General features: G+C 43.6%; 1 protein-coding gene across 1 annotated transcript; it reads right to left on the bottom strand.

Annotated features, from left to right (window-relative positions):
* cnga3a (cyclic nucleotide gated channel subunit alpha 3a) lies at positions 1-19,954 on the bottom strand. Its single transcript, XM_061888513.1, has 9 exons — positions 19,924-19,954; positions 12,683-12,799; positions 8,065-8,154; positions 7,762-7,938; positions 7,606-7,665; positions 2,207-2,365; positions 2,030-2,131; positions 1,855-1,961; positions 1-1,793 (listed from the first exon to the last, which is right to left on the bottom strand). Exons 2-9 carry the CDS (start codon positions 12,781-12,783, stop codon positions 397-399), a joined length of 2,193 nt encoding a protein of 730 aa, XP_061744497.1. The 5' UTR covers positions 12,784-12,799; positions 19,924-19,954; the 3' UTR covers positions 1-396.
* Between the last annotated feature and the right edge of the window lie 7,624 nt (positions 19,955-27,578).

The raw sequence follows: 27,578 nt of genomic DNA, 5'->3' as shown, positions 1-27,578 counted from the left end.
TCATCTGTGTACCAACCCAACAAATACCGGTGGGCATCAGGTGACTGTCCTCCACAACGAGCAGAGATCCTAAAGCCTCCGAACTGGACTCCCTCAACAGCTTGATGGACTTCAACTCCAAAATTGGTGGTGCTGTTTTATTTTATCTATAAAATGACAGAGTAGACAAATACAGTGAGTAGTGTCATGCAGTTTTGTATGTACAGTATCAAACGGTATCATTCAGGTTTTTCCAAAGGGTCTGGAAGAAGGACCGTGCTACTTTCAAGTCTATGAATGATAAGCTTACTTAATATTTGGGATTTTTAAACATTTTGCACGACAAAGTTGGTCCTGTGGAATTTGTACACAATTTGAAATCGTATAAATAAACGTCTTTCACGTGTCTCTCAGGTGTTACTGGACTTTCTTGTCCTTGTCAGCTACTACTTCAGACAGGTCCTCAGGTTTGATGGCCTTCACCTTGGCCTCCATCTCTGTGACCCTCTGCTTCATCCTAGTCTGGTTGGAGGTGAACTCAGCCATCAGCTTGGCAAACTTGGTCTGCATGACGTCCAGGTTGTCCTGCAACTTGTCAATCTTCTCCTCCAGGTCTTTGGGGTCGGCACCAGCGTTGGCCACTGCCTCGTCGATGAGGTTGTCTTTCATGAGGATGGCCTTTCCTTTCTCCTCCAGGGCCTTCTTGGCGTCTGGGTACTCAGTGAGCGCCTCCATCAGGTCGTCCTTTGAGAGAGCAAAGAGGTCGGAGTAACCAACACTTCTGATGTTGGCAGTTCTTCGGTTCCCCGCCTTGCTGCCCTTGATGCCCAGAATACTGATTTCCCCGAAGTAGGCCCCATCACTGAGCACTACAAACTGGGTGACTCCATCATCGGCCACCACGGCCAGCTTTCCCTCCTTGATGATGTACATCTCCCTGCCGATGTCTCCCTTCTTGCAAATGTAATCACCAGGACTGAAGACTTGAGGCTGCAGCTTGAGCACCAGCTCGATAAGAAGTCCCGCCTCACAATCCTGGAAAATGCGCACTTTCTTGAGTGTATCCAAATGCACGTTAATGGCGATCTCGGCCTTGAGTTTGTCCGGTAGGTTCTTCAAGACCTCCTTCTCGTCGCAGGTTTTCTTTTCCGTCCACAGGTAGTCAAACCACTTGATGACCCTGGCCTCCAGGTCTTTGGTGACCTTTCGGAACTGCATGTACTGCTTGATGGAGTCGATCTTGGCCTGGAACTCGGCACGGGAGGCGTTCATGTTGGAGATCATGGCGCCGACGTTACCGACGATACTAGCGAAGATCAGTACGCCGGTGAGGAAATCGGCGATGACAAAGAGGTACTCCACGTCTTTCACTGGTGCAGGCGTTTCCCCGATGGTGGTGAGGGTCAGCGTTGACCAGTACAGCGAGTAGATGTACTTCCTGGCCAGACGACCGTACTCAGGATGGCTGATGTTCGGATACACCCAAGTGTCCGACCCAAAACCGATGGTTTTGGAGATGGCAAAGAACATGCAAGCGTTCCAATGGATGATGATGAGAATGTAGAGTACAAGATTGCTGATACGGAACATGTTGGGAAAGCTGGTCCTGGTTTCTGTCCTCTCAAAGAACTCAAAAAGCCTGGATATCTTGCAAAGGCGGTTGAACCGGAACTCGGGGTTGTTGTAGCCAAATTTTAAGAAAAGTAAATCGGTGGGGATCATGGAAATCATGTCGTACTTGAACTGAGAGGTCGTCCTGTATTTGCTCCTTAGCTTAGTGCCGTCCTTCACCAGCAGGCCTTGCTCCAGGTAACCTGGGGAGCAAACACCCAGTCAATGGTTTGAAACTTTCACGTGCATGCTGAATAATCTGACCTGTTCTGGACCTGACGAACGTATCTGTGTAGTAAATGAAGTCCGAGGTGTAGTCCAGGAAGATCCAGAGTTTGGTGAAGCGTTCCTGGAGTTCGTTGAAACAGGCTCTGGAAGACCAAAGAGGCTTTTGCAGATATTTGTGTTCGCATCAACTGAAGGTGAAGGAAAAACATACCTGGTGACAATCATCATGAGGTTGTAAAAGACGGGTCCAGCGATGACCGTGAGCCACCTGTAGTACATGTCGGCTGCCGGGTCCATGATCCAGATCTCCTTCCTGGAAAAAAGGCAACATTCATTCATCCTGCCACGACGTGACCTACAAGCATCATGACAAGTCTTCGATACTTACGGAGGCTCCTCCTTCTTTTTATCATCTTTTTTATCGTCCTTTTTATCATCCTTCTTCTCGTCCTTCTTCTCATCTTTCTTCTCCTCTCCCTTTTTGTCGCCATCCTTCTTATCATCCTTCGCCTCCTCTTTTTTGACCTCTTTTTTGTCCTCCTTTTTGCTAAGAAGGGTCATATATTTGTTTGCGTTTCACTCTTTTATCGGGCGAGAAGGGATACGGGTGAAGTCTATGAACGAGGGTCTACCACAGGGATACACCGAAGCTTCTGCAGGCTGGGATCCACTTTGGTAGGATTGGTGCAGATCATGTCCAGCAGATGGCAGCAAATAGCTCTTCTGATAATTACCTCTAAAAGTTATTCCGGATATAGCCTGGCTGAAGCCGTAAGGTGACGCGAGAGCGTCTTAAAATGTTGTAAGGAAACAAAATTGCACTAAGAACTATGCTATTGCTGCAAAGAACCATACGGCACAAACCACAACTCTTTTGGACAAAATCTTCATCTGGTTTATAACAAAGACAGAAAGGATTCCTAAAGGATCGGGACTGGGTTTGGAGCTAGCTCGGGAGGATAGGTGCAGATCATTCGTGTCCAGCAGATGGCGGCAAACCTTCCAATACATACCGTACCTCTAAATGTCTTCTCAAATTTGAAGAACTAAAACCAAGGATTGGTTGCTTTTACCTTCTGTAAATTGTAGTATAAATAGACCAGGTCAGAAGGGTTCTTAGAAGATTGTCCACAGATTTGGAGCTGGCTTTGGAGGATTGTAGCACATCATACGTGTCCCGTAGATGACCTTCCAATACCTACTGTACCTCTAAATGTCTTCTCAAATTAGCAGAACTAAAACCATGGATTGTTTGATTTTAACTTCTGGAAGTTTTTGCATAAATGGGTATAATTGAATAAACCAGGTTGGAAGGGTTCTTAGAGAATTGTCTCCAGGTCTGGAGCTTGCTTTGGAGGATAGGTGCAGATCACAAGTGTCCAGCAGATGGCAGCAAACCTCTTAATAGATAGTCTGTACAACATCTACATCTGGTTTATAACAAAGACAGGAAGGATTGCTAAAGGATCGGCACCAGGTTTGGAGTTAGCTTTGGAGGATTGTAGCACATTATACGTGTCCAGCAGATGGCAGAAAACCTTCCAAGACATAATGTACCTCTAAATGCCTTCTCAAATGAGCAAAACTAAAACCATGGATAGGTTGTTTATACCTTCTTGAAATTGTAGTATAAATGTGTGTGACTGAATAAACCAGGTTGGAGGGATTCTTATAAGATTGTCCCTAGATTTGGAGCTCGCTTTGGAGGATAGGTGCAGATCATTCGTGTCCAGCAGATGGCGGCAAACCTTCCAATGCATACCGTACCTCTAAATGTATTCTCAAATTTGAAGAACTAAAACCAAGGATTGGTTGCGTTTACCTTCTGTAAATTGTAGTATAAATAGACCAGGTAAGAAGGGTTCTTAGAAGATTGTCCACAGATTTGGAGCTAGCTTTGGAGGATTGTAGCACATCATACGTGTCCCGCAGATGACCTTCCAATACCTACTGTACCTCTAAATGTCTTCTCAAATTAGCAGAACTAAAACCATGGATTGTTTGATTTTAACTTCTGGAAGTTGTTGCATAAATGGGTATAATTGAATAAACCAGGTTGGAAGGGTTCTTAGAGATTTGTCTCCAGGTCTGGAGCTTGCTTTGGAGGATAGGTGCAGATCATAAGTGTCCAGCAGATGGCAGCAAACCTCTTAATACATAGTCTGTACAACATATACATCCGGTTTATAACAAAGACAGGAAGGATTGCTAAAGGATCGGCACCAGGTTTGGAGTTAGCTTTGGAGGATTGTAGCACATTATACGTGTCCAGCAGATGGCAGAAAACCTTCCAAGACATAATGTACCTCTAAATGCCTTCTCAAATGAGCAAAACTAAAACCATGGATAGGTTGTTTATACCTTCTTGAAATTGTAGTATAAATGTGTGTGACTGAATAAACCAGGTTGGAGGGATTCTTATAAGATTGTCCCTAGATTTGGAGCTCGCTTTGGAGGATAAGTGCAGATCATTCGTGTCCAGCAGATGGCGGCAAACCTTCCAATACATACCGTACCTCTAAATGTCTTCTCAAATTTGAAGAACTAAAACCAAGGGTTTGTTGCTTTTACCTTCTGTAAATTGTAGTATAAATAGACCAGGTCATAATGGTTCTTAGAAGATTGTCCACAGATTTGGAGCTAGCTTTGGAGGATTGTAGCACATCATACGTGTCCCGCAGATGACCTTCCAATACCTACTGTACCTCTAAATGTCTTCTCAAATTAGCAGAACTAAAACCATGGATTGTTTGATTTTAACTTCTGGAAGTTGTTGCATAAATGGGTATAATTGAATAAACCAGGTTGGAAGGGTTCTTAGAGATTTGTCTCCAGGTCTGGAGCTTGCTTTGGAGGATAGGTGCAGATCATAAGTGTCCAGCAGATGGCAGCAAACCTCTTAATAGATAGTCTGTACAACATCTAAATCTGGGTTATAACAAAGACAGGAAGGATTGCTAAAGGATCGGCACCAGGTTTGGAGTTAGCTTTGGAGGATTGTAGCACATTATACATGTCCAGCAGATGGCAGAAAACCTTCCAAGACATAATGTACCTCTAAATGCCTTCTCAAATGAGCAAAACTAAAACCATGGATAGGTTGTTTATACCTTCTTGAAATTGTAGTATAAATGTGTGTGACTGAATAAACCAGGTTGGAGGGATTCTTATAAGATTGTCCCTAGATTTGGAGCTCGCTTTGGAGGATAGGTGCAGATCATTCGTGTCCAGCAGATGGCGGCAAACCTTCCAATACATACTGTACCTCTAAATGTCTTCTCAAATGAGCAAAACTAAAACCATGGATGCTTTAGTTTTAACTTCTTGAAAGTGTACTGTAAATGGGTGTGACTGAATAAACCAGGTCGGAAGGATTCTTAGAAGATTGTCTCTAGGTTTTGAGCTAGCTGTGGAGGATAGGTGCAGATCATACGTGTCCAGCAGATGGCAGCAAACCTTCCAAGACGTACTGTACCTCTAAATATCTTCTCAAATGAGCAAAACTAAAACCATGGATGGTTTGGTTTTAACCTCTTGAAAGTGTACTGTAAATGGATGTAACTGAATAAACCCTGTTGGAAGGGCTCTTAGAGGATTGTCACTAGGTTTGGAGTTAGCGTTGGAGGATAGGTGCATATCCTAGGTGTCCAGCAGATGACAGCAAACCTTCCAATACCTACTGTAGCTCTAAATGTCTTCTCAAATTAGCAAAACTAAAACCATCTGTTGTTTTGTTTTAACTTCTGGAAGTTGTAGCATAAATGGGTATAATTGAATAAACCAAGTTGGAAGGGTTCTTAGAGGTTTGTCACTAGGTTTGGAGTTAGCTTTGGAAGATAGGTGCAGATGCTACATGTCCAGCGGATGGCAGCAAACCTTCCAATACATGCTCCATCCATCCATTTTCTACCGCTTGACAGACAACATTCACAATCACATTCCCACACTAGGGCCAATTTAGTGTTGCCAATCAAACTATCCCCAGGTGCATGTCTTTGGAGGTGTGAAGATGCCGGAGTACCTACTGTACTTCTAAATGTCTTCTCAAATTAGTAAAACTAAAACCATGGATTGTTTGGTTTTAACTTCTTGAAAGTGTACTGTAAATGGGTGTGTAGAGGAGGGCACGGTCTGGGGGCCTGCCACGGAGAGGGGTGTGTAAGGACTGGTCTCTAAAGTCAGCGGCAGATGAGTAGATTGCCCAGCTGGGACTTGTGATCTAATCACCTGTCGTCAGAGAGAGAGACACGAAAAGCAGACACACGCCGGACTGAAAAGTCTGAGATATATATAGCTGGAAAGCAAATTAAACTGCTTTATGAAAATAAAAGACTTAATCAAACCTGTCTACTAGGCTCTCGAAGATCTGTCGGCATCAGGAGAACCCACCACAGGAGGGAAACCTCTACAGCAGGGGTGCCCACACTTTTTCTGCAGGCGAGCTACTTTTCAATTGACCAACTCGAGGGGATCTACCTCATTTATATATATCATTTATATTTATTTATTTATGAAAGAGACATTTTTGTAAACAAGTTAAATGTGTTTAATGATAATACAAGCATGTGTAACACATATAGATGTCTTTCTTTCACAAAGACAAGAATATAAGTTGGTGTATTACCTGATTCTGATGACTTGCATTGATTGGAATCAGACAGTAATGATGATAACGCCCACATTTTCAAATGGAGGAGAAAAAAAGTTGTCCTTTCTGTACAATACCACATGAAAGTGGTTGGTTTTTGGCATCTAATTCATCCAGCTTCCATACACTTTACAAGAAAAACATTGGCGGCAAATTCCGTAGCTTGCTTGATTGACATTCACGGCACCCGAGGGTCTTGTGAGATGACGCTGGCTGCTGCCAGTTCATTATTAGGAAAAAATGACAGAGAGGAAGGCCAGAAACACTTTTTATTTCAACAGACTTTCGCGCCGTCCCTTCCGTCAAAACTCTAAAGGCCGACTGCACATTTCCTATCTTCACAATAAAAGCCCTGCTTCATGCTGCCTCCGCTAACAAAATAAGAGTCTCGGAAAGCTGGCGTGCACATCACTTGTGCACGCCAGCTTTCTGAGGGATCACTTGTGCACGCCAGTTTTCCGAGACTCTGTATTTAGTTAGCGCAGGCAGCATGAAGCAGGGCTTTTATTGTGAAGATAGGAAATGTGCAGTCGGCCTTTAGAGTTTTGACGGAAGGTACGGCGCGAGAGTCTGTTGAAATAAAAAGTGTTTCTCGCCTTCCTCTCGGTCATATTTTCATAATAATGATCTTGCAGCAGCCAGCGTCATCTCACAAGACCCTCCGGTACCGTGAATGTCATTTAAGTGACGTCTTGGTGAAGATTGATGATCACTAATTTTTAGGTCTATTTTTTTTTTAAAAGCCTGGCTGGAGATCGACTGACACACCCCCCGCGGCGGACTGGTAGCTCGCGATCGACGTAATGGGCACCCCTGCTCTACAAGGTGTAACTGAATAAACCAGGTGGGAAAGGTTCTTAGAGAATTGTCTCCAGGTGTGTAGCCCTCTTTGAAGGAAAAGTGTCTAGCGTATAGATAGTCCGTACCTCTCAGTGTCTTCTCAAATTAGCCAAACTCAGACCATTGGTTGGTTTCATTTTTTAAAAACTGGATGTAACAAACATGACTTGCACCAAGAAGACTTTGACTCAGGTGAAAAAAACAGACCAAAAATGGGAATAGCGACAAGCTAAGCTACAAGGCACTATCATTGTGACGGTGTTCTAGTACTTCTACCTCTATTATCTAATAAAACTTACTCATCTGTGTTGTTGCAGTTGTTCATGTTGTAAGTAGCTAGCGGCCACTTACTAGCAAGACTTCGGAAAGAAACGTTGCTTTGTTTAGCTTCGTAAAGTTTGGCGCCTGTTGCGCCATGATGTGCGTAATTGAACAAATGGACGACCGCTACTCACTTCTTCCTGTTTAGGGCTTCGTTGGGCCCCAGGGAGTGGCCGTTGCTGTCCCGGCTGGACATATCTTTCAGCTCCGGGCCTCGGAAGCGCTCCAGGAAAGAATCGTGCCTCTCTATTACCTCGGGGTTCATTCTGCTAAATACCCAGGTGCGCAGCATGTAGAAGAAGTAAGAGAGCCTAGAAGGTCAGAGAGAGTCCAGACAGAAGAAGAGGAAGTGACACCCATCTAGGCTGGCGAGTATCCAAGGGGGTTAGGACTACTGGGATGTTCATTAACTAGCTACTAGTTAGTAGGACTGTTACCTGGCCATCGCCCCCTGACCTGTGAAAGCATTTCTTTTGGACTTGGAGGACAGCGCCCTCTCGAAATTCTCATCACAAAGACGGTGAGACCTGGAAGACATCGAAAAGAACGTAGTCACTACCAAAATATGCTAGTGACGTCATACGCAAATACGGTATTAGCTTTCACTGCTATGCTGATGACACCCAACTCTACATGCCCCTAAAGCTGACCAACACGCCGGACTGTAGTCAGTTGGAAGCATGTCTTAATGAAATTAAACAATGGATGTCCGCTAACTTTTTGCAACTTAACGCCAAAAAAACGGAAATGCTGATTATCGGTCCGGCTAGACACCGACCTCTATTTAATAATACAACTTTAACATTTGACAACCAAATAATAAAACAAAGTGACTCGGTAAAAAATCTGGATATTATCTTCGACCCAACTCTCTCCTTTGAGTCACACATTAAAAGCGTTACTAAAACGGCCTTCTTTCATCTCCGTAATATCGCTAAAATTCGCTCCATTTTGTTGACTAAAGACGCCGAGATCATTATCCATGCGTTTGTTACGTCTCGTCTCGACTACTGTAACGTATTATTTTCGGGTCTCCCCATGTCTAGCATTAAAAGATTACAGTTGGTACAAAATGCGGCTGCTAGACTTTTGACAAGAACAAGAAAATTTTGATCACATTACGCCTGTACTGGCTCACCTGCACTGGCTTCCTGTGCACTTAAGATGTGACTTTAAGGTTTTACTACTTACGTATAAAATACTACACGGTCTAGCTCCATCCTATCTTGCTGATTGTATTGTACCATATGTCCCGGCAAGAAATCTGCGTTCAAAAGACTCCGGCTTATTAGTGATTCCTAGAGCCCCAAAAAAGTCTGCGGGCTATAGAGCGTTTTCCGTTCGGGCTCCAGTACTCTGGAATGCCCTCCCGGTAACAGTTCGAGATGCTACCTCAGTAGAAGCATTTAAGTCTCACCTTAAAACTCATCTGTATACTCTAGCCTTTAAATAGACCTCCTTTTTAGACCAGTTGATCTGCCGCTTCTTTTCTTTCTCCTATGTCCCCCCCTCCCTTGTGGTGGGGGTCCGGTCCGATAACCATGGATGAAGTACTGGCTGTCCAGAGTCGAGACCCAGGATGGACCGCTCGTCGGGACCCAGGATGGACCGCTCGCCTGTATCGGTTGGGGACATCTCTACGCTGCTGATCCGCCTCCGCTTGAGATGGTCTCCTGTGGACGGGACTCTCACTGCTGTCTTGGATCCGCTTGAACTGAACTCTCGCGGCTGTGTTGGAGCCACTATGGATTGAACTTTCACAGTATCATGTTAGACCCGCTCGACATCCATTGCTTTCGGTCCCCTAGAGGGGGGGGGGTTGCCCAAATCTGAGGTCCTCTCCAAGGTTTCTCATAGTCAGCATTGTCACTGGCGTCCCACTGGATGTGAATTCTCCCTGCCCACTGGGTGTGAGTTTTCCTTGCCCTTTTGTGGGTTCTTCCGAGGATGTTGTAGTCGTAATGATTTGTGCAGTCCTTTGAGACATTTGTGATTTGGGGCTATATAAATAAACATCGACATTGACTTGTTAGCTGTGTACCAATCAGGAAAAAGTTAGTTCACAATGCTCGACGGCTACATTTGAGCATTTTACCTCTCAGTTTCGATACCCAACCTCGGTGGACAGAATCATGAGGGACGGGCGACCACTTTAGAGATTGCGCCAACCTTTGATAGCTTGTCACTTTTTAACAGTGCTGGTATTGAGTCTGTTTTGTAGAATACATTTTTAATATATATATATATATATACATATATATATATATATATACAGTGGGGCAAAAAAGTATTTAGTCAGCCACCGATTGTGCAAGTTCTCCCACTTAAAATGATGACAGAGGTCTGTCATTTTCATCATAGGTACACTTCAACTGTGAGAGACAGAATGTGAAGAAAAAAATCCAGGAATTTGCATTGTAAGAATTTTAAAGAATTTATTCGTAAATTATGGTGGAAAATAAGTATTTGGTCAACCATTCATACATGGCCCCATTCATTCTTTCCTTAACACGGATCAATCGTCCTGTTCCTTTAGCAGAAAAACAGCCCCAAAGCATGATGTTTCCACCCCCATGCTTCACAGTAGGTATGGTGTTCTTGGGATGCAACTCAGTATTCTTCTTCCTCCAAACACGACGAGTTGAGTTTCTACCAAAAAGTTCTATTTTGGTTTCATCTGACCACATGACATTCTCCCAATCCTCTGCTGTATCATCCATGTATCCATTTTGGTATAAACTCAACTTGTCGTGTTTGGAGGAAGAAGAATACTGAGTTGCATCCCAAGAACACCAGACCTACTGTGAAGCATGGGGGTGGAAACATCATGCTTTGGGGCTGTTTTTCTGCTAAGGGGACAGGACGATTGATCCGTGTTAAGGAAAGAATGAATGGGGCCATGTATCGTGAGATTTTGAGCCAAAACCTCCTTCCATCAGTGAGAGCTTTGAATGGTTGACCAAATACTTATTTTCCACCATCATTTGCAAATAAAATCTTTAAAATTCCTACAATGTGAATTCCTGGATTTTTTTTTTTACATTCTTTCTCTCACAGTTGAAGTGTACCTATGATGAAAATTACAGACCTCTGTCATCATTTTAAGTGGGAGAACTTGCACAATCGCTGGCTGAATAAATACTTTTTTGCCCCACCGTATATTTTTATATATATATATATATATGTATATGTGTGTGTATATGTATGTTCTTTTTACTTTTCTGAGTCTGATTTACGGTTGCAAGTCCCAAACGTCAGATGGCAGTAGTGTATGGTTAATTCATTTATTTTTGCGCCCTAAAAAGTGTTACTACTGTCTTATAGTTAAGAATTAGTATAATTATCACACACTACATGTTTGATTGTAACGTGCATCTCGTTTGTGGTTTTCATAAAAAATTTGAAGGTGTTGAAATCGCCATGTAAAATAGCTAATGCTAATCAGTAGCATGTCAATAGCAAAGTCAATGTATTTTAGCATCAAGATAGCGTTTGAGGCGGTCCGTTCCCTGTACGATCAGTGCCAGAGCTTGGTCCGCATTGCCGGCAGTAAGTCGAACACATTTCCAGTGAGGGTTGGACTCCGCCAAGGCTGTCCTTTGTCACCGATTCTGTTCATAACTTTTATGGACAGAATTTCTAGGCGCAGTCAAGGCGTTGGTTGAGGGGTTCCGGTTTGGTGACCGCAGGATTAGGTCTCTGCTTTTTGCAGATGATGTGGTCCTGATGGCTTCATCTGACCGGGATCTTCAGCTCTCACTGGATCGGTTCGCAGCCGAGTGTGAAGCGACCGGAATGAGAATCAGCACCTCCAAGTCCGAGTCCACGGTTCTCGCCCGGAAAAGGGTGGAGTGCCATCTCCGGGTTGGGGAGGAGACCCTGCCCCAAGTGGAGGAGTTCAAGTACCCAGGAGTCTTGTTCACGAGTGAGGGAAGAGTGGATCGTGAGATCGACAGGCGGATCGGTGCGGCGTCTTCAGTAATGCGGACGTTGTACCGATCCGTTGTGGTGAAGAAGGAGCTGAGCCGGAAGGCAAAGCTCTCAATTTACCGGTCGATCTACGTTCCCATCCTCACCTATGGTCATGAGCTTTGGGTCATGACCGAAAGGATAAGATCACGGGTACAAGCGGCCGAAATGAGTTTCCAGGTCTCTCCCTTAGAGATAGGGTGAGAAGCTCTGCCATCCGGGAGGAACTCAAAGTAAAGCCGCTGCTCCTTCACATCGAGAGGAGCCAGATGAGGTGGTTCGGGCATCTGGTCAGGATGCCACCCGAACGCCTCCCTAGGGAGGTGTTTAGGGCACGTCCAACCGGTAGGAGGCCACGGGGAAGACCCAGGACACGTTGGGAAGACTATGTCTCCCGGCTGGCCTGGGAACGCCTCGGGATCCCCCGGGAAGAGCTAGACGAAGTGGCTGGGGAGAGGGAAGTCTGGGTTTCCCTGCTTAGGCTGCTGCCCCCGCGACCCGACCTCGGATAAGCGGAAGAAGATGGATGCATGGATAGATAGCGTTTTTTTTTTTTTAGAAAAGATGAGTCTCACCTAAATCACGTTTTTTGAGTTCAGTTTCGCCGTTGGCATCGAACATTGTAACATTACCTCAAGGCAGTTTGGCCGAGTCCGTTCTCAGTGCTGTTGGAGCCGGCGTGCAAAGTCGGCAACGCGCAAACTCGATTTTACGTTGGAAATGAGGGATTCGGTAAGGGACCAGATTCGGTACAGACAACAACAAAAAAAAAACCTTTCTTGTTGTCTCGTCTCTCGCATCAAAAGCTTTTTTTTCTCACCAGTCACACACTAATAAGAGCGTGGTCCAACAAAAAAAAAAATAGCCTCTGAAAAATTGAGAACACTTCATTGAACGTTGATCAATGTTCCCATCAGTTACAGTAAACTCCGTGATAGGCCAGGTTTTAATAAGCAGCTCGCATCGTAGTTTCCGACATCAGAATGCTGTTTTTGTTATGTGGAGGGCCCCCAGGACTGGGTCCGCCCAGGGCCTCCTTAATGACTAGACATGCCCCTGGACAGCATGTGCAACCGCCCGACTCACCCGCTGTCTCCATTTTCGATGACGGCCAGCTCCTCGTCAGAAGTGGGACTGGACAGGCGGTGTCTGGTCGAAAAGGAAATCTCACTGTTGACTTTTGCCATGTTGTCGGTCTTGACGCTGTAGTTGCGGATAAACACAACAACGTAAAAAAAACGGACTCATTGACTTCAGCTCAAGTGTATCAGCCAACATTTACATTCAGTGGTGGTTCTCAAACATTTTTTGTACCACCTACGAAAAAAAACACCATGACAGCACAGTACTGTGGCGTAGTTGGCCCAAGTATTCATTAAAAACACGGCATAGGTTTTATTTAACAAGTATGTTTAATATTTTGGCCACTGTGACGTGTGGACTGACGCAACAGTTTGTTTACATGTACAACTTTCTCTGACGTGTTTTGTGCCATTCCTTCTTTGTCCCGTTTTGTCCACCAAACGATTTATGCTGTGCGTGAATGCACAAAGGTGACCTTTGGTGATGTTATTGCCTTGTGTGGAGTGCTAAACAGGCTTATTTGGTCAGTGCATTACTACAAGCTGATCCATGCTAACATGCTATTTCGGCTAGCTGTATGTCCATATTGCATCATTATGCTTCGTTTGTGTGTATATTGGAGCTCAATTAATATCCTTGACTCAAGTCCTCTGTGTGTTTGATTTACATTTGCATGTCTCATTACACATTATCTGATTGTAATATTGGCTGGATTTTTAATAGTTGTTTGTACGCCAAGTTGTTCCAGACCACAGCAAACGTTACCATGTTGTTCCAGACCACAGGAAACGTAACTATTTTGTTCCAAACCACAGCAAACGTAACCATTTTGTTTCAAACCACAGTAAACATAACCATTTTGTTCCAGACCATAGCAAACGGTGCCATGTTGTTTCAGACCACAGCAAACGTTGCCATGTTCTTCCAGACCATAGCAAACATTGCCATTTTGTTTCAGACCACAGCAAACGTAACCATTTGGTTCCAGACCGTAGCAAACGGTCCCATGTTGTTTCAGACCACAGCAAACATTGCCATGTTCTTCCATATCATAGCAAACGGTGCCATGTTGTTCCAGACCACAGCAAACGGTGCCATGTTGTTCCAGACCATAGCAAACGTTACCATGTTGTTCCAGACCATAGCAAACGTTGCCATTTTGTTTCAGACTACAGTTAACATTGCAATGTTGTTCCAGACCACTGCAAATGTAACCATATTGTTCCACACCACAGCAAACGTAACCAATTTGTTCCAGAACACAGCAAACGTTACCATTTTGTTTCAGACCACTGCAAACGTAGCCATTTTGTTCTAGACCACAGCAAATGTAACCATTTTCTTCCAGACCATAGCAAATGGTGCCGTGTTGTTCCAGACCACAGCAAACGTAACCATTTGGTTCCAGACCATAGCAAACGGTGCCATGTTGTTTCAGACCACAGCAAACGTTGCCATGTTCTTCCAGACCATAGCAAACGGTGCCATGTTGTTCCAGACCACAGCAAACGGTGCCATGTTGTTCCAGACCGTAGCAAACGTTACCATGTTGTTCCAGACCATAGCAAACGTTGCCATTTTGTTTCAGACTACAGTTAACATTGCAATGTTGTTCCAGACCACTGCAAATGTAACCATATTGTTCCACACCACAGCAAACGTAACCGATTTGTTCCAGAATACAGCAAACGTTACCATTTTGTTTCAGACCACTGCAAACGTAGCCATTTGTTTCTAGACCACAGCGAATGTAACCATTTTCTTCCAGACCATAGCAAAGGGTGCCGTGTTGTTCCAGACCACAGCGAACGTTGCCATGTTGTTTCAGACCATAGCAAACGTAACCATTTGGTTCCAGACCATAGCAAACGGTGCCATGTTGTTTCAGACCACAGCAAACGTTGCCATGTTGTTCCAGACCATAGCAAACATTGCCATGTTGTTCCAGACCATAGCAAACATTGCCATTTTGTTTCAGACCACAGCAAACGTAACCATTTGGTTCCAGACCATAGCAAACGGTGCCATGTTGTTTCAGACCACAGCAAACGGTGCCATGTTGTTCCAGACCATAGCAAACGTTACCATGTTGTTTCAAACCATAGCAAACGTTGCCATTTTGTTTCAGACTACAGTTAACATTGCAACGTTGTTCCAGACCACTGCAAATGTAACCATATTGTTCCACACCACAGCAAACGTAACCAATTTGTTCCAGAACACAGCAAACGTTACCATTTTGTTTCAGACCACTGCAAACGTTGCCATTTTGTTCTAGACCACAGCAAATGTAACTATTTTCTTCCAGACCATAGCAAATGGTGCCGTGTTGTTCCAGACCACAGCGAACGTTGCCATGTTGTTTCAGACCACAGCAAACGTAACCATTTGGTTCCAGACCATAGCAAACGGTGCCATGTTGTTTCAGACCACAGCAAACGTTGCCATGCTCTTCCAGACCTTAGCAAACGGTGCCATGTTGTTCCAGACCACAGCAAACGGTGCCATGTTGCTCCAGACCATAGCAAACGTTACCATGTTGTTTCAAACCATAGCAAACGTTGCCATTTTGTTTCAGACTACAGTTAACATTGCAATGTTGTTCCAGACCACTGCAAATGTAACCATATTGTTCCACACTACAGCAAACGTAACCAATTTGTTCCAGAACACAGCAAACGTTGCCATTTTGTTTCAGACCACTGCAAACGTAGCCATTTTGTTCTAGACCACAGCAAATGTAACCATTTTCTTCCAGACCATAGCAAATGGTGCCGTGTTGTTCCAGACCACAGCGAACGTTGCCATGTTGTTTCAGACCACAGCAAACGTAACCATTTGGTTCCAGACCATAGCAAACGGTGCCATGTTGTTTCAGACCACAGCAAACGTTGCCATGTTCTTCCAGACCATAGCAAACGGTGCCATGTTGTTCCAGACCACAGCAAACGGTGCCATGTTGTTCCAGACTGTAGCAAACGTTACCATGTTGTTTCAAACCATAGCAAACGTTTCCATTTTGTTTCAGACTACAGTTAACATTGCAACGTTGTTCCAGACCACTGCAAATGTAACCATATTGTTCCACACCACAGCAAACGTAACCAATTTGTTCCAGAACACAGCAAACGTTACCATTTTGTTTCAGACCACTGCAAACTTAGCCATTTTGTTCTAGACCACAGAAATGTAACCATTTTCTTCCAGACCATAGCAAATGGTGCTGTGTTGTTCCAGACCACAGCAAACGTTGCCATGTTGTTTCAGACCATAGCAAACGTTACTATTTTTTTCAGACCACAGCACGTTACCATTTTTTTCCAGACCACAGCAAACGTAACCATTTTGTTTTAGACCCTAGCAAACGGTGCTATGATGTTCCAGACCATAGCAAACGTTCCCATTTTTTTTCAGACCACAGCAAACGTTACTATGTTCTTCCAGACCATAGCAAACATTGCAATTTTGTTTCAGACCACAGCAAACGTTATCATGTTTTTCCAGACCACAGCAAATGTTGCAATGCTGTTCCAGACCACAGCAAACTTTACCATTTTGTTCCAGACTCCTGCAGACGTAACCATTTTGTTCCAGATTACATCAATCGTAACCATTTTGTTCCAGACCATAGCAAACTGTGCCATGTTGTTCCAGACCATGGCAAACGTTGCCATTTTGTTTCAGACCACAGCTAACCTTACCATTTTGTTCTAGACCAGCACAAACGTAACCATTTTGTTCCAGACCACAGCCAACATCACCATTGTGTTCCAGACCATAGCAAACGGTGCCATGTTGTTCCAAACTGCAGCAAACATCACCATTTTTTTCCAGACCACAGCAAACGTTGCAATGTTGTTCCAAACCACAGCAAAAGTAACCATTTTGTTCCAGGCCACAGTAAACGTTGCAATGTTGTTCCAGACCACTGCAAACGTAACCATTTTGTTCCAGACCACAGCAAACGTAACCATGTTTTTCCAGACCACAGCAAACATCACATTTTTTTCCAGACCACAGCAAATGTTGCAATGTTGTTTCAGACCACAGCAAACGTAACCATTTTGTTCCAGACAACAGTAAACGCTGCAATGTTGTTCCAGACCACTGCAAACGTAACCATTTTGTTCCAGACCACAGCAAACATTGCCATGTTGTTCCAGACCATGGCAAACGTTGCCATTTTGTTTCAGACCACAGCTAACATGACCATTTTGTTCCAGACCACCACAAACGTAACTATTTTGTTCCAGACCACAGCCAACGTCACCATTTTGTTCCAGACAATAGCAAACGGTGCCATGTTGTTCCAAACCGCAGCAGACATCACCAGTTTTTTTCCAGACCACAGCAAACATTGCAATGTTGTTCCAAACCACAGCAAACGTAACCATTTTGTTCCAGACCACAGTAAACGTTGCAATCTTGTTCCAGACCACTGTAAACGTAACAATTTTGTTCCAGACCACAGCAAACGTAACCATGTTTTTCCAGACCACAGCAAACGTAACCATGTTTTTCCAGACCACAGCAAACATCACCATTTTTTTCCAGACCACAGCAAATGTTGCAATGTTGTTTCAGACCACTACAAACGTAACCATTTTGTTCCAGACCACAGCAAACATTGACCATGTTGTTCCAAACTGTGGCAAACGTTGCCATTTTGTTTCAGACCACAGCTAACATGACCATTTTGTTCCAGACCACCACAAACGTAACCATTTTGTTCCAGACCACAGCCAACATCACCATTTTGTTCCAGACCATAGCAAACGGTGCCATGTTGTTCTAAACCGCAGCAGACATCACCAGTTTTTTTCCAGACCACAGCAAACGTTGCAATGTTGTTCCAAACCACAGCAAACGTAACCATTTTGTTCCAGACCACAGTAAACATTGCAATGTTGTTCCAAACCACTGCAAACGTAACCATTTTATTCCAGACCACAGCAAACGTAACCATGTTTTTACAGACCACCGCAAACATCACCATTTTTTCCAGACCACAGCAAATGTTGCAATGTTGTTCCAGACCACAGCAAACGTAACCTTTTTGTTCCAGACCACAGCAAACGTAACCATGTTTTTCCAGACCACTGGAAACGTAACCATTTTCTTCCAGACCTTAGCAAACGTGCCATGTTGTTCCAGACCATAGCAAACATTACCGTTTTGTTCCAGACCACAGCAAACGTAAACCAGCTTGCAAAGATCGTAATAAATCCATTAGAAGAACACACACTGCCGTTTCCTTTAACTTGGACACACACATCTATGCCAGAAATGTCCGTGTTGGTAAAAAAAAAAGTAAAAAAAATGCCAGCATTTACAGGAAGTTTAAAAATATTTTTAAAAGTTGCATCTGTGATGTGTCGGAAACGTTTTTCCTGAAGGAGTAAAATTTTTAATCAATCCATAACAGGGTAAGCATTTTTCCTTCCCTTCCTGCTCAGTCACCGATAAGAATGTAAAGGCAAATTCCCCCCCGAGACCCTTCACCCCTCCCTCCTAGCAGTAGTGCTGGTCTTGGCAGAGGTACTGGTTTTGGTCTCGGGTTGTCATTTTCTCAGGAATGTTTGCAAATTGACGTTTTATTTTTAGGTCCTGAGCAGAACAAAACTGTAGCTGCTCCGTTTCCACACATTTTTTGAGGATCTTAAAAAGCACAAAAACGCACCAAAATTTTACAAGCCTATCCTGTCTGGTGAAATGTTTTATGCTTTAGCGTTATCAAACACAACATTTAATAATGGACTCTCTGGCGCCCTCTTGAAAATGAGAACAAAAATGTTCCCCTGTCACCAGATTCACGTATTGTTACGATAATGGCGAGTAAGTATCAATCAATCAATCAATCAATGTTTACTTATATAGCTCTAAATCACTAGTGTCTCAAAGGGCTGCACAAACCACTACGACATCCTCGGTAGGCCCACATAAGGGCAAGGAAAAACTCACACCCAGTGGGACGTCGGTGACAATGATGACTATGAGAAACCTTGGAGAGGAGGAAAGCAATGGATGTCGAGTGGGTCGAACATGATACTGTGAAAGTTCAATCCATAATGGATCCAACACAGTCGCGAGAGTCCAGTCCAAAGCGGATCCAACACAGCAGCGAGAGTCCCGTTCATAGCGGAGCCAGCAGGAAACCATCCCAAGCGGAGGCGGATCAGCAGCGCAGAGATGTCCCCAGCCGATACACAGGCAAGCAGTACATGGCCACCGGATCGGACCGGACCCCCTCCACAAGGGCGAGTGGGACATAGAAGAAAAAGAAAAGAAACGGCAGATCAACTGGTCTAAAAAGGGAGTCTATTTAAAGGCTAGAGTATACAAATGAGTTTTAAGGTGAGACTTAAATGCTTCTACTGAGGTAGCATCTCGAACTGTTACCGGGAGGGCATTCCAGAGTACTGGAGCCCGAACGGAAAACGCTCTATAGCCCGCAGACTTTTTTTGGGCTTTGGGAATCACTAATAAGCCGGAGTCCTTTGAACGCAGATTTCTTGCCGGGACATATGGTACAATACAATCGGCAAGATAGGATGGAGCTAGACCGTGTAGTATTTTATACGTAAGTAGTAAAGGTAAAAGTCTGAAGAACACATATCGAAGAAAAAAAATGAAGTCGGATATTTTGATTTCTGTCGGGCATTTTTAGGCCAAAAACAAGGGTTGGGATTTTAAACAAACAAGCCGTGGTTAAAATCACAGACACGAGACACATTGACAATGCAAAATTGCGAAAGGAATCTTGCAGACATCACAAAATTTCAACATTTCTAACTTGTCTCCACAGTTTTGAATGCGGATTGATACAGATGAGGATGGTGAGACCATAAAGTACCAAATGGGTCAGCACTTATTGGCACTTATTCGTGGGGGTTTGAGCCTGTGGGCCAAAACTGCTCCTCGCCATCACCAATGAAACTGTCATTACTTGACTTTAAATCTATGTGGAAGACTCTTGGGATAGACATGACAGTTTAGGTTCAACAATGTTTTATTTTCCAATAAACCTGAATGCTTTTCAGCAATTTCAATCAATCAATCAATGTTTACTTATATAGCCCTAAATCACAAGTGTCTCAAAGGGCTGCACAAACCACAATGACATCCTCGGTACAGAGCCCACATATAAAAATGAGGATATTTCTATGTAAATATTTATAACTTAAGTTGAAATGATATATATCACAAATTTAAAGGCCTACTGAAATTTGTCTCTCCTCTTTTACCCAGTCTTGCTGTTGCCAGCTACGATATGTCCACCTCTCCTCCCTGCCGCCTCACGACCGCGGCCTTTTTACAGAGCGACAGGTGATTAGACAAACACTTTCAGCTGTGTCATCCAATCACCTGTCGCCAACCTCGAGGCACAGGCCACGCCCATCACAATCTAGGATTTACAAAACCCATAACCAGTGAAATTGGCACGTTTTTTTTTAAATTGTAAATAACAACAGAATATAATGATTTGCAAATCCCTTTTCAACCTATATTCAATTGAATAGACTGCAAAGACAACATATTTAATGTTCTAACTGGAAAACTTAGTTATTTTATGCAAATATTAGCTCATTTGGAATTCAAATGAGCTGGCACAAGTGGCAAAAAAGACTGAGAAAGGTTGAGGAATGCGCATCAAACACTTATTTGTAACATCCCACAGGTGAGCAGGCTAATTAGGAACAGGTGGGTGCTATGATTGGGTATAAAAGCAGCTTCCATGAAATGTTCAGTCATTCACAAACACGGATGGGAACGAGGGTCACCACTTTGTCAACAAATGCAGTTTAGGAACAGCATTTCTCAACGAGCTATTGGAAGGAATTTAGGGATTTCGCCATCAAAATGTTCACAGAATCTGGAGAAATCACTGCAAGAAAGCAATGATATTATGGACCTTCGATCCCTCAGGCGGTAATGCATCAAAAAGGGACATTAGTGTGTAATGGATATCACCACAGGCTTCACGGTGGGAGAAGGGTTAGTGCGTCTGCCTCACAATACGAAGTTCCTGCAGTCCTGGGTTCAAAACCAGGCTCGGGATCTTTCTGTGCGGAGTTTGCATGTTCTCCCCGTGAATGCGTGGGTTCCCTCCGGGTACTCCGGCTTCCTCCCACTTCCAAAGACATGCACCTGGGGATAGGTTGATTGGCAACACTAAAATTGGCCCTAGTGTGTGAATGTGAGTGTGAATGTTGTCTGTCTATCTGTGTTGGCCCTGCGATGAGGTGGCGACTTGTCCAGGGTGTACCCTGCCTTCCGCCTGATTGTAGCTGAGATAGGCGCCAGCGCCCCCCGTGACCCCGAAAGGGAATAAGCGGTAGAAAATGGATGGATGGATGGATAGATATCACCACATTGGCTGAGGAACACTTCAGAAAACCACTGTCAGTAAGTATAGTTCGTCACTACATCTGTAAGTGCGAGTTAAAGCTCTACTATGCAAAGCGAAAGCCATTTATCAACAACACCCAGAAACGCTGCCGGCTTTGCTGGGCCCAAGCTCATCTAAGATGGACTGATGCAAAGTGGAAAAGTGTTTTTTTTCAATATTTCAAATCGTTTTTTGGAAACTGTGAACGTCGTGTCCTCCGGAAGCAAAGAGGAAAAGAACAATCCGGATTGTTTTAGGCGCAAAGTTCAAAAGCCAGCATCTGTGATGGTATGGGGGTGTATTAGTGCCCAAGGCATGGGTAACTTACACATCTGTGAAGGCACCTTTAATGCTGAAAGGTACATACCGGTTTTGGAGCAACATATGTTGCCATCCAAGCAACGTTATCATGGACGCCCCTGCTTATTTCATTAAGGCGCGAGGGATCGTTCACTCAAAAGATAAATTTTTAAATGATTTATCGGGGCCCCGATATAGCCAGGACTGCTGCCACTGTCACGGCAAGGCCAGAAAGTGTCGGACGCCCACGACTCTCCAACAAAGGGTGTCGGCGTGCACGTGCCGGGGCGACAACACGTCCCAGGAAGCTTGCGAGTCTTTCCGAGAGTCGCCACAGTGCGAGCTAAAAATGGCTACTCCTTATGTCCTTAGTGCTAAACAGGATCAGTGCTCTGTGTGTGAACGGTCAGCGCCGTCTTTAAAATAAGTCAAAGCTTACGGCTCGCTGCATTGGCGGGTGAATATAGCAGCCCTAAGTCCATTAAGGCGGCTCTTTGGGAGAACATAGTTACAGGCTGCAGGTTTTCCTCTGCCTTGCACCGTACGTGTAGACCGGACGAGTCCTCAAGACGGGTCGTCAGGACGACATGTCTCGTCTTTACAGTCTGATCTTTGTCGGTGGTTTGTCACTATTCGGCTGGCACTGTTTTCCATCCATCCATCCGTCTTTTTCTGCTTAGCCAAGGACGGGTTGCGGGGACAGCAGCCTAAGCAGGGAAGCCCAGACTTCCCTCTCCCCGGCCATTTCGTTCGGCTCCTCCCAGGGGGATGCCGAGGCATTCCCAGGCCAGCCGGGAGAATTAGTCTTCCAGACGTGCCCGAAACACCTCGGTAGGGAGGCGTTGGGGTGGCATCCTGAACCAGATGCCCGAGCCACCTCATCTGGCTCCTCTTGATGTGGAGGAGCAGCGGCTTTACTTTGAGCTGCCCCCGGATGGCAGAGCTTCTCACCCTATCTCTAAGGGAGAGCCCCGCCACCTGGCAGAGGAAACTCATTTTTTGTACCCGTGATCTTGTCTTTTCGGTCATGACCCAAAGCTCATGACCATAGGTGAGGATGGGAACGTAGATCGACCGGTAAATTGAGAGCTTTGCCTTCCGGCTCAGCTCCTTCTTCACCACAACGGATCGGTACAACGTCCGCATTACTGAAGACGCCGCACCGATCCGCCTGTCGATCACACGAGCCACTCTTCTGCTAGCCCTTTGCATTAATCAGTACCCAAGAAGTAGCTCTTGCTTTCAAAAAGGTTGGTGATCGACCGTTTTGTCCTACTCATTTTGAGGTTCTTGAACTCACCATAGTTGCGTGGACTATGACGCAACAGTTAGTCCACGTGTACAAGCCGCAGAGAGAGGTGTTTTGTGCCACTCCGTCTTCTTCTCGTTTTGTCCACCAAACGTTTTATACTGTGCGTGAATGCACAAAGGGGAGCTTTGTTGATGTTATTGACTTGTGTGGGGCGCTAATCAGGCATATTTGGACCACCATCAAACATTTCAGGAAGATCAGGAGGGAAGTTATGACCAATATCAGTTTCCCACACCAGGGGGCGATATTGGTGTCGATATCAACATGTAGTCAGTTGGTACAAAATGCGGCTGTGAGACTTTTGACAAGAACAAGAAAGTTTGATCACATTACGCCTGTACTGGCTCACCTGCACTGGCTTCCTGTGCACTTAAGATGTGACTTTAAGGTTTTACTACTTACGTATAAAATACTACACGGTCTAGCTCCATCCTATCTTGCCGATTGTATTGTACCATATGTCCCGGCAAGAAATCTGCCTTCAAAGGACTCCGGCTTATTAGTGATTCCCAAAGCCCAAAAAAAGTCTGCGGGCTATAGAGCGTTTTCTATTCGGGCTCCAGTACTCTGGAATGCCCTCCCGGTAACAGTTCGAGATGCCACCTCAGAAGCATTTAAGTCTCACCTTAAAACTCATTTGTATACTTTAGCCTTTAAATAGACCCCCCCTTTTAGACCAGTTGATCTGCCGTTTCTTTTCTGCTCTGCCCCCTCTCCTTCGTGGAGGTAGCCACGGATGAAGTGCTGGCTGTTCAAGGTCAGGACCCGGGGTGGACCGCTCGCCTGTGCATCGGTTGGGGACGTCTCTGTGCTGCTGACCCGTCTCCGCTCAAGATGGTCTCCTGCTGGCCCCACCTTGGACTGGACTCTCACTCTTATGTCAGATCCACTATGGACTGGATTTTCACAATATTATGCTAAACCCACTCGACGTCCGTTGCATCCGATCTCCCCTACAGGGGTGGGGGTCACCTACGTCTGCGGTCCTCTCCAAGTTTTCTCATTGTCCCATTAAGTTTTTCCTTGACCTGATCTGGGATCTGAACCGAGGATGTCGTTGTGGCTTGTGGCCGGGGTGGACCGCTCGCCTGTGCATCGGTTCGGTACGTCTCTGTGCTGCTGACCCGTCTCCGCTCAAGATGGTCTCCTGCTAGCCCCACCTTGGACTGGACTCTCACTCTTATGTTAGATCCACTATGGACTGGATTTTCACAATATTATGCTAAACCCACTCGACGTCCATTGCATCCGATCTCCCCTAGAGGGGTGGGGGGCACCTACGTCTGCGGTCCTCTCCAAGGTTTCTCATTGTCCCATCGGGTTAAGTTTTTCCTTGACCTGATGTGGGATCTGAACCGAGGATGCGGTCCTCTCTGAGGTTTCTCATAGAAATTCCCATTGACATCCCACTGGGTTGTGAGTTTTTCCTTGCCCTTATGTGGGATCTGAACCGAGGATGTCGTTGTGGCTCTTGCAGCCCTTTGAGACACTTGTGATATAGGGCTATATAAATAAACATTGATTGATTGATTGATGATCAGACCCCAACCTAAAAGCCTCGTATCGGTTTTGGAGGAGCTCTGATCATCTGAGGTGCAGTGTTGACAGTATGATTGAGCGGTTTTTGCCGCCAGGCTCCGCCCACTACGAATGGGTACGAATAGGTACTGACCGATCCAGCCCTTCAGGGTGTGGCCACCGTCATTTTTAACAATTCTGACCCAGGTCCGAGTTTGTGGAGCCAAAGGGTGGAAAGGGTTCTGGCGAGCCATCAGATCGAAGATCGACGCCATGCCCCGCCCACACCTCACGGCGTGGGTAAAATTCCATTGGGATTTATCGTCGCCCATCCGTGTAGAATCTGGGCTTTAAGGAGCAACTTATTTGGTCAAAGTCCCTAAGAAGAGTTTGTTAAGTACTGGCCTAAAAACGGCCGATCTGGGGGCAATGGTCTAATTTTTCTTTAATTCTGAAGGGGGCGCTAAAAAGTGCATTTTAAAATGTCACATTTGGTAGCCACACAATATTAACATTTTTGCCGGGTTTTCAAAATACGGTGAGTTTTCGCGCATGGTGAGGGTCTCGAAAATACGATCGAACCGGGACCAAAATCCAAATCGGGCTCTGGGAACCTAACAAGCTTGGACGTCATGCAGGACCCTCAGTTCAGAGTTTAAACTTTGGGCTCGAGATTTGATTTTTCTCAAGCTTTTTGTGGCTCGTGCCGCCACACCACCTCAGTCGGTCTGGCTTAGTTTTCGCCTCGTTCCCGACTTGAACGAATGCACTCCCGACCCGATAAGTCCGAAAGAGATGATACGGTATTATCTACTCACAGATGCTACCTGGTGGTTGTTTGAGCACACTGCAGCTAGTCCTGCTCCTTAATGAGTCAGTCCCACGCAGGATTCTCACAGGAGTGACCCATGAATACAACTTTACCCAAATAAAATCTCGGTTTTACAACGCAGTTGTCAGTTTTACCGTAAAACAATTTTTTTCCCCCGAGTTTACTTTGATCACTTGTACGACATTAAAGAATGTTACCATGTTACGTAAAGTTTTGTCTGCTAATAAAGATGTGACAGTTTGACGCTAAATTTTCTTAAAATGTCGACGTTTTTCTGGCAAAATTCTGACATTATTTTCATTTTATCCTGTTGTCTATTTCGTAATTACGACTTCTTCTCGTACATTTACCATTTTTTTCGTAAACCTTCGGCCTTTGTCTGTTTAAAAAATTATGATTTCACCTATAATTACACATTTTAGTCCGACTTTATTGCCATATTTCGGACTTATAAGATATAGTTTTGACATTTTACACTGTAGAAAAATAAAATCGAGATTTTACAACTCAGTCGTCGGAATTTTAGTGCAAAATCAACTGACTTTTTCCCAGTGTACTTTGATCACTTGTACGACATTAAAGAATGTTACCATGTTACGTAAAGTTCTGTCTGCTAATAAAGATGTGACAGTTTGACGCTAAATTTTCTTAAAATGTCGACGTTTTTCTGGCAAAATGATGACATTAATTATCATAATATTCTAGCGTCAAATTCGTAAATACGACTTTTTCGCCTACACTTAGAATTCTGACATTATTTTCATTTTATCCTGTTGTCTATTTCGTAATTACGACTTCTTCTCGTACATTTACAATTTTTTTCGGAAACCTTCGGCCTTTGTCTGTTTAAAAAATGATGATTTCACCTTCTCTAAATTTATGACTTACAAATTTCTTGCTTTATAATAACACATTCTAATCCGACTTTATTGCCATATTTCGGACTTATAAGATATTGTTTTGACATTTTACACTGTAGAAAAATAAAATCGAGATTTTACAACTCAGTCGTCGGAATTTTAATGCAAAATCAACTGACTTTTTCCCGGTTTACTTTGATCACTTGTACGACGTTAAATATTTTTATCATGTTACATAAAGTTCTATCTGCTAATAGAGATGTGACAGTTTGACGCAAATTTCCTTAAAATGTCAACTTTTTTCTTGCAAAATTCTGACATTATTTTCATTTTATCCTGTTGTCTATTTCGTAATTACGACTTCTTCTCGTACATTTACCATTTTTTTCGTAAACCTTCGGCCTTTGTCTGTTTAAAAAATTATGATTTCACCTATAATTACACATTTTAGTCCGACTTTATTGCCATATTTCGGACTTATAAGATATTGTTTTGACATTTTACACTGTAGAAAAATAAAATTGAGATTTTACAACTCAGTCGTCGGAATTTTAGTGCAAAATCAACTGACTTTTTCCCAGTGTACTTTGATCACTTGTACGACATTAAAGAATGTTACCATGTTACTTAAAGTTCTGTCTGCTAATAAAGTTGTGACAGTTTGACGCTAAATTTTCTTAAAATGTAGACGTTTTTCTGGCAAAATGATGACATTAATTATCATTTTATTCTAGCGTCAATTTCGTAAATACGACTTTTTCTCCTACACTTAGAATTTTTTGTAAACCTCTGACTTTTATCTGGTATGATTATGATTTTAACTTCTCTAAATTTACGACTTCATGTTACACTATGACTTAAATACATTTTTTATATTCTACACCTTTTTGTAAAAATGTATTGTCATAATTAAGACTTTTTAAGCCATTCTTATAGTTTTGACATTTTACACTGTAGAAAAATAAAATCGAGATTTTACAACTCTCTAGTCAGAATTTGACGGTAAAATTTACTGACTTTTTTCCGATGTCCTTTAATCACTTGTACGACGTTAAATATTTTTATCATGTTACATAAAGTTCTATCTGCTAATAGAGATGTGACAGTTTGACGCAAATTTCCTTAAAATGTCAACTTTTTTCTTGCACAATTCTGACATTATTTTCATTTTATCCTGTTGTCTATTTCGTAATTACGACTTCTTCGCGTACTTTTACAAATTTTTTTCGGAAACCTTCGGCCTTTGTCTGTTTAAAAAATTATGATTTCACCTATAATTACACATTTTAGTCCGACTTTATTGCCATATTTCGGACTTATAAGATATTGTTTTGACATTTTACACGGTAGAAAAATAAAATCGAGATTTTACTACTCAGTCGTCGGAATTTTAGTGCAAAATCAACTGACTTTTTCCCAGTGTACTTTGATCACTTGTACGACATTAAAGAATGTTACCATGTTACGTAAAGTTCTGTCTTCTAACAAAGATGTGACAGTTTGACGCAAATTTCCTTAAAATGTCAACTTTTTTCTTGCAAAATTCTGACATTATTTTCATTTTATCCTGTTGTCTATTTCGTAATTACGACTTCTTCGCGTACTTTTACAAATTTTTTTCGGAAACCTTCGGCCTTTGTCTGTTTAAAAAATTATGATTTCACCTATAATTACACATTTTAGTCCGA

The sequence above is a fragment of the Nerophis ophidion genome, linkage group LG26 (genome assembly GCF_033978795.1).
Source record: "Nerophis ophidion isolate RoL-2023_Sa linkage group LG26, RoL_Noph_v1.0, whole genome shotgun sequence".
NCBI classification, from domain to species: domain Eukaryota; kingdom Metazoa; phylum Chordata; class Actinopteri; order Syngnathiformes; family Syngnathidae; genus Nerophis; species Nerophis ophidion.
Note: the sequence above shows the minus strand (reverse complement) of the source record. Positions and strands in the feature narration are given on the sequence as shown.

Excerpts from the sequence above, each read along its gene's own strand:
- cnga3a (XM_061888513.1), bottom strand. The coding sequence starts at position 12,783 with ATGGCAAAAGTCAACAGTGAGATTTCCTTTTCGACCAGACACCGCCTG. Across the intron at positions 8,155-12,682 it reads ATCGAAAATGGAGACAGCGG|GTCTCACCGTCTTTGTGATG; the intron begins GTGAGTCGGGCG and ends GATGTCTTCCAG. Across the intron at positions 1,962-2,029 it reads CTCATGATGATTGTCACCAG|AGCCTGTTTCAACGAACTCC; the intron begins GTATGTTTTTCC and ends TTGGTCTTCCAG.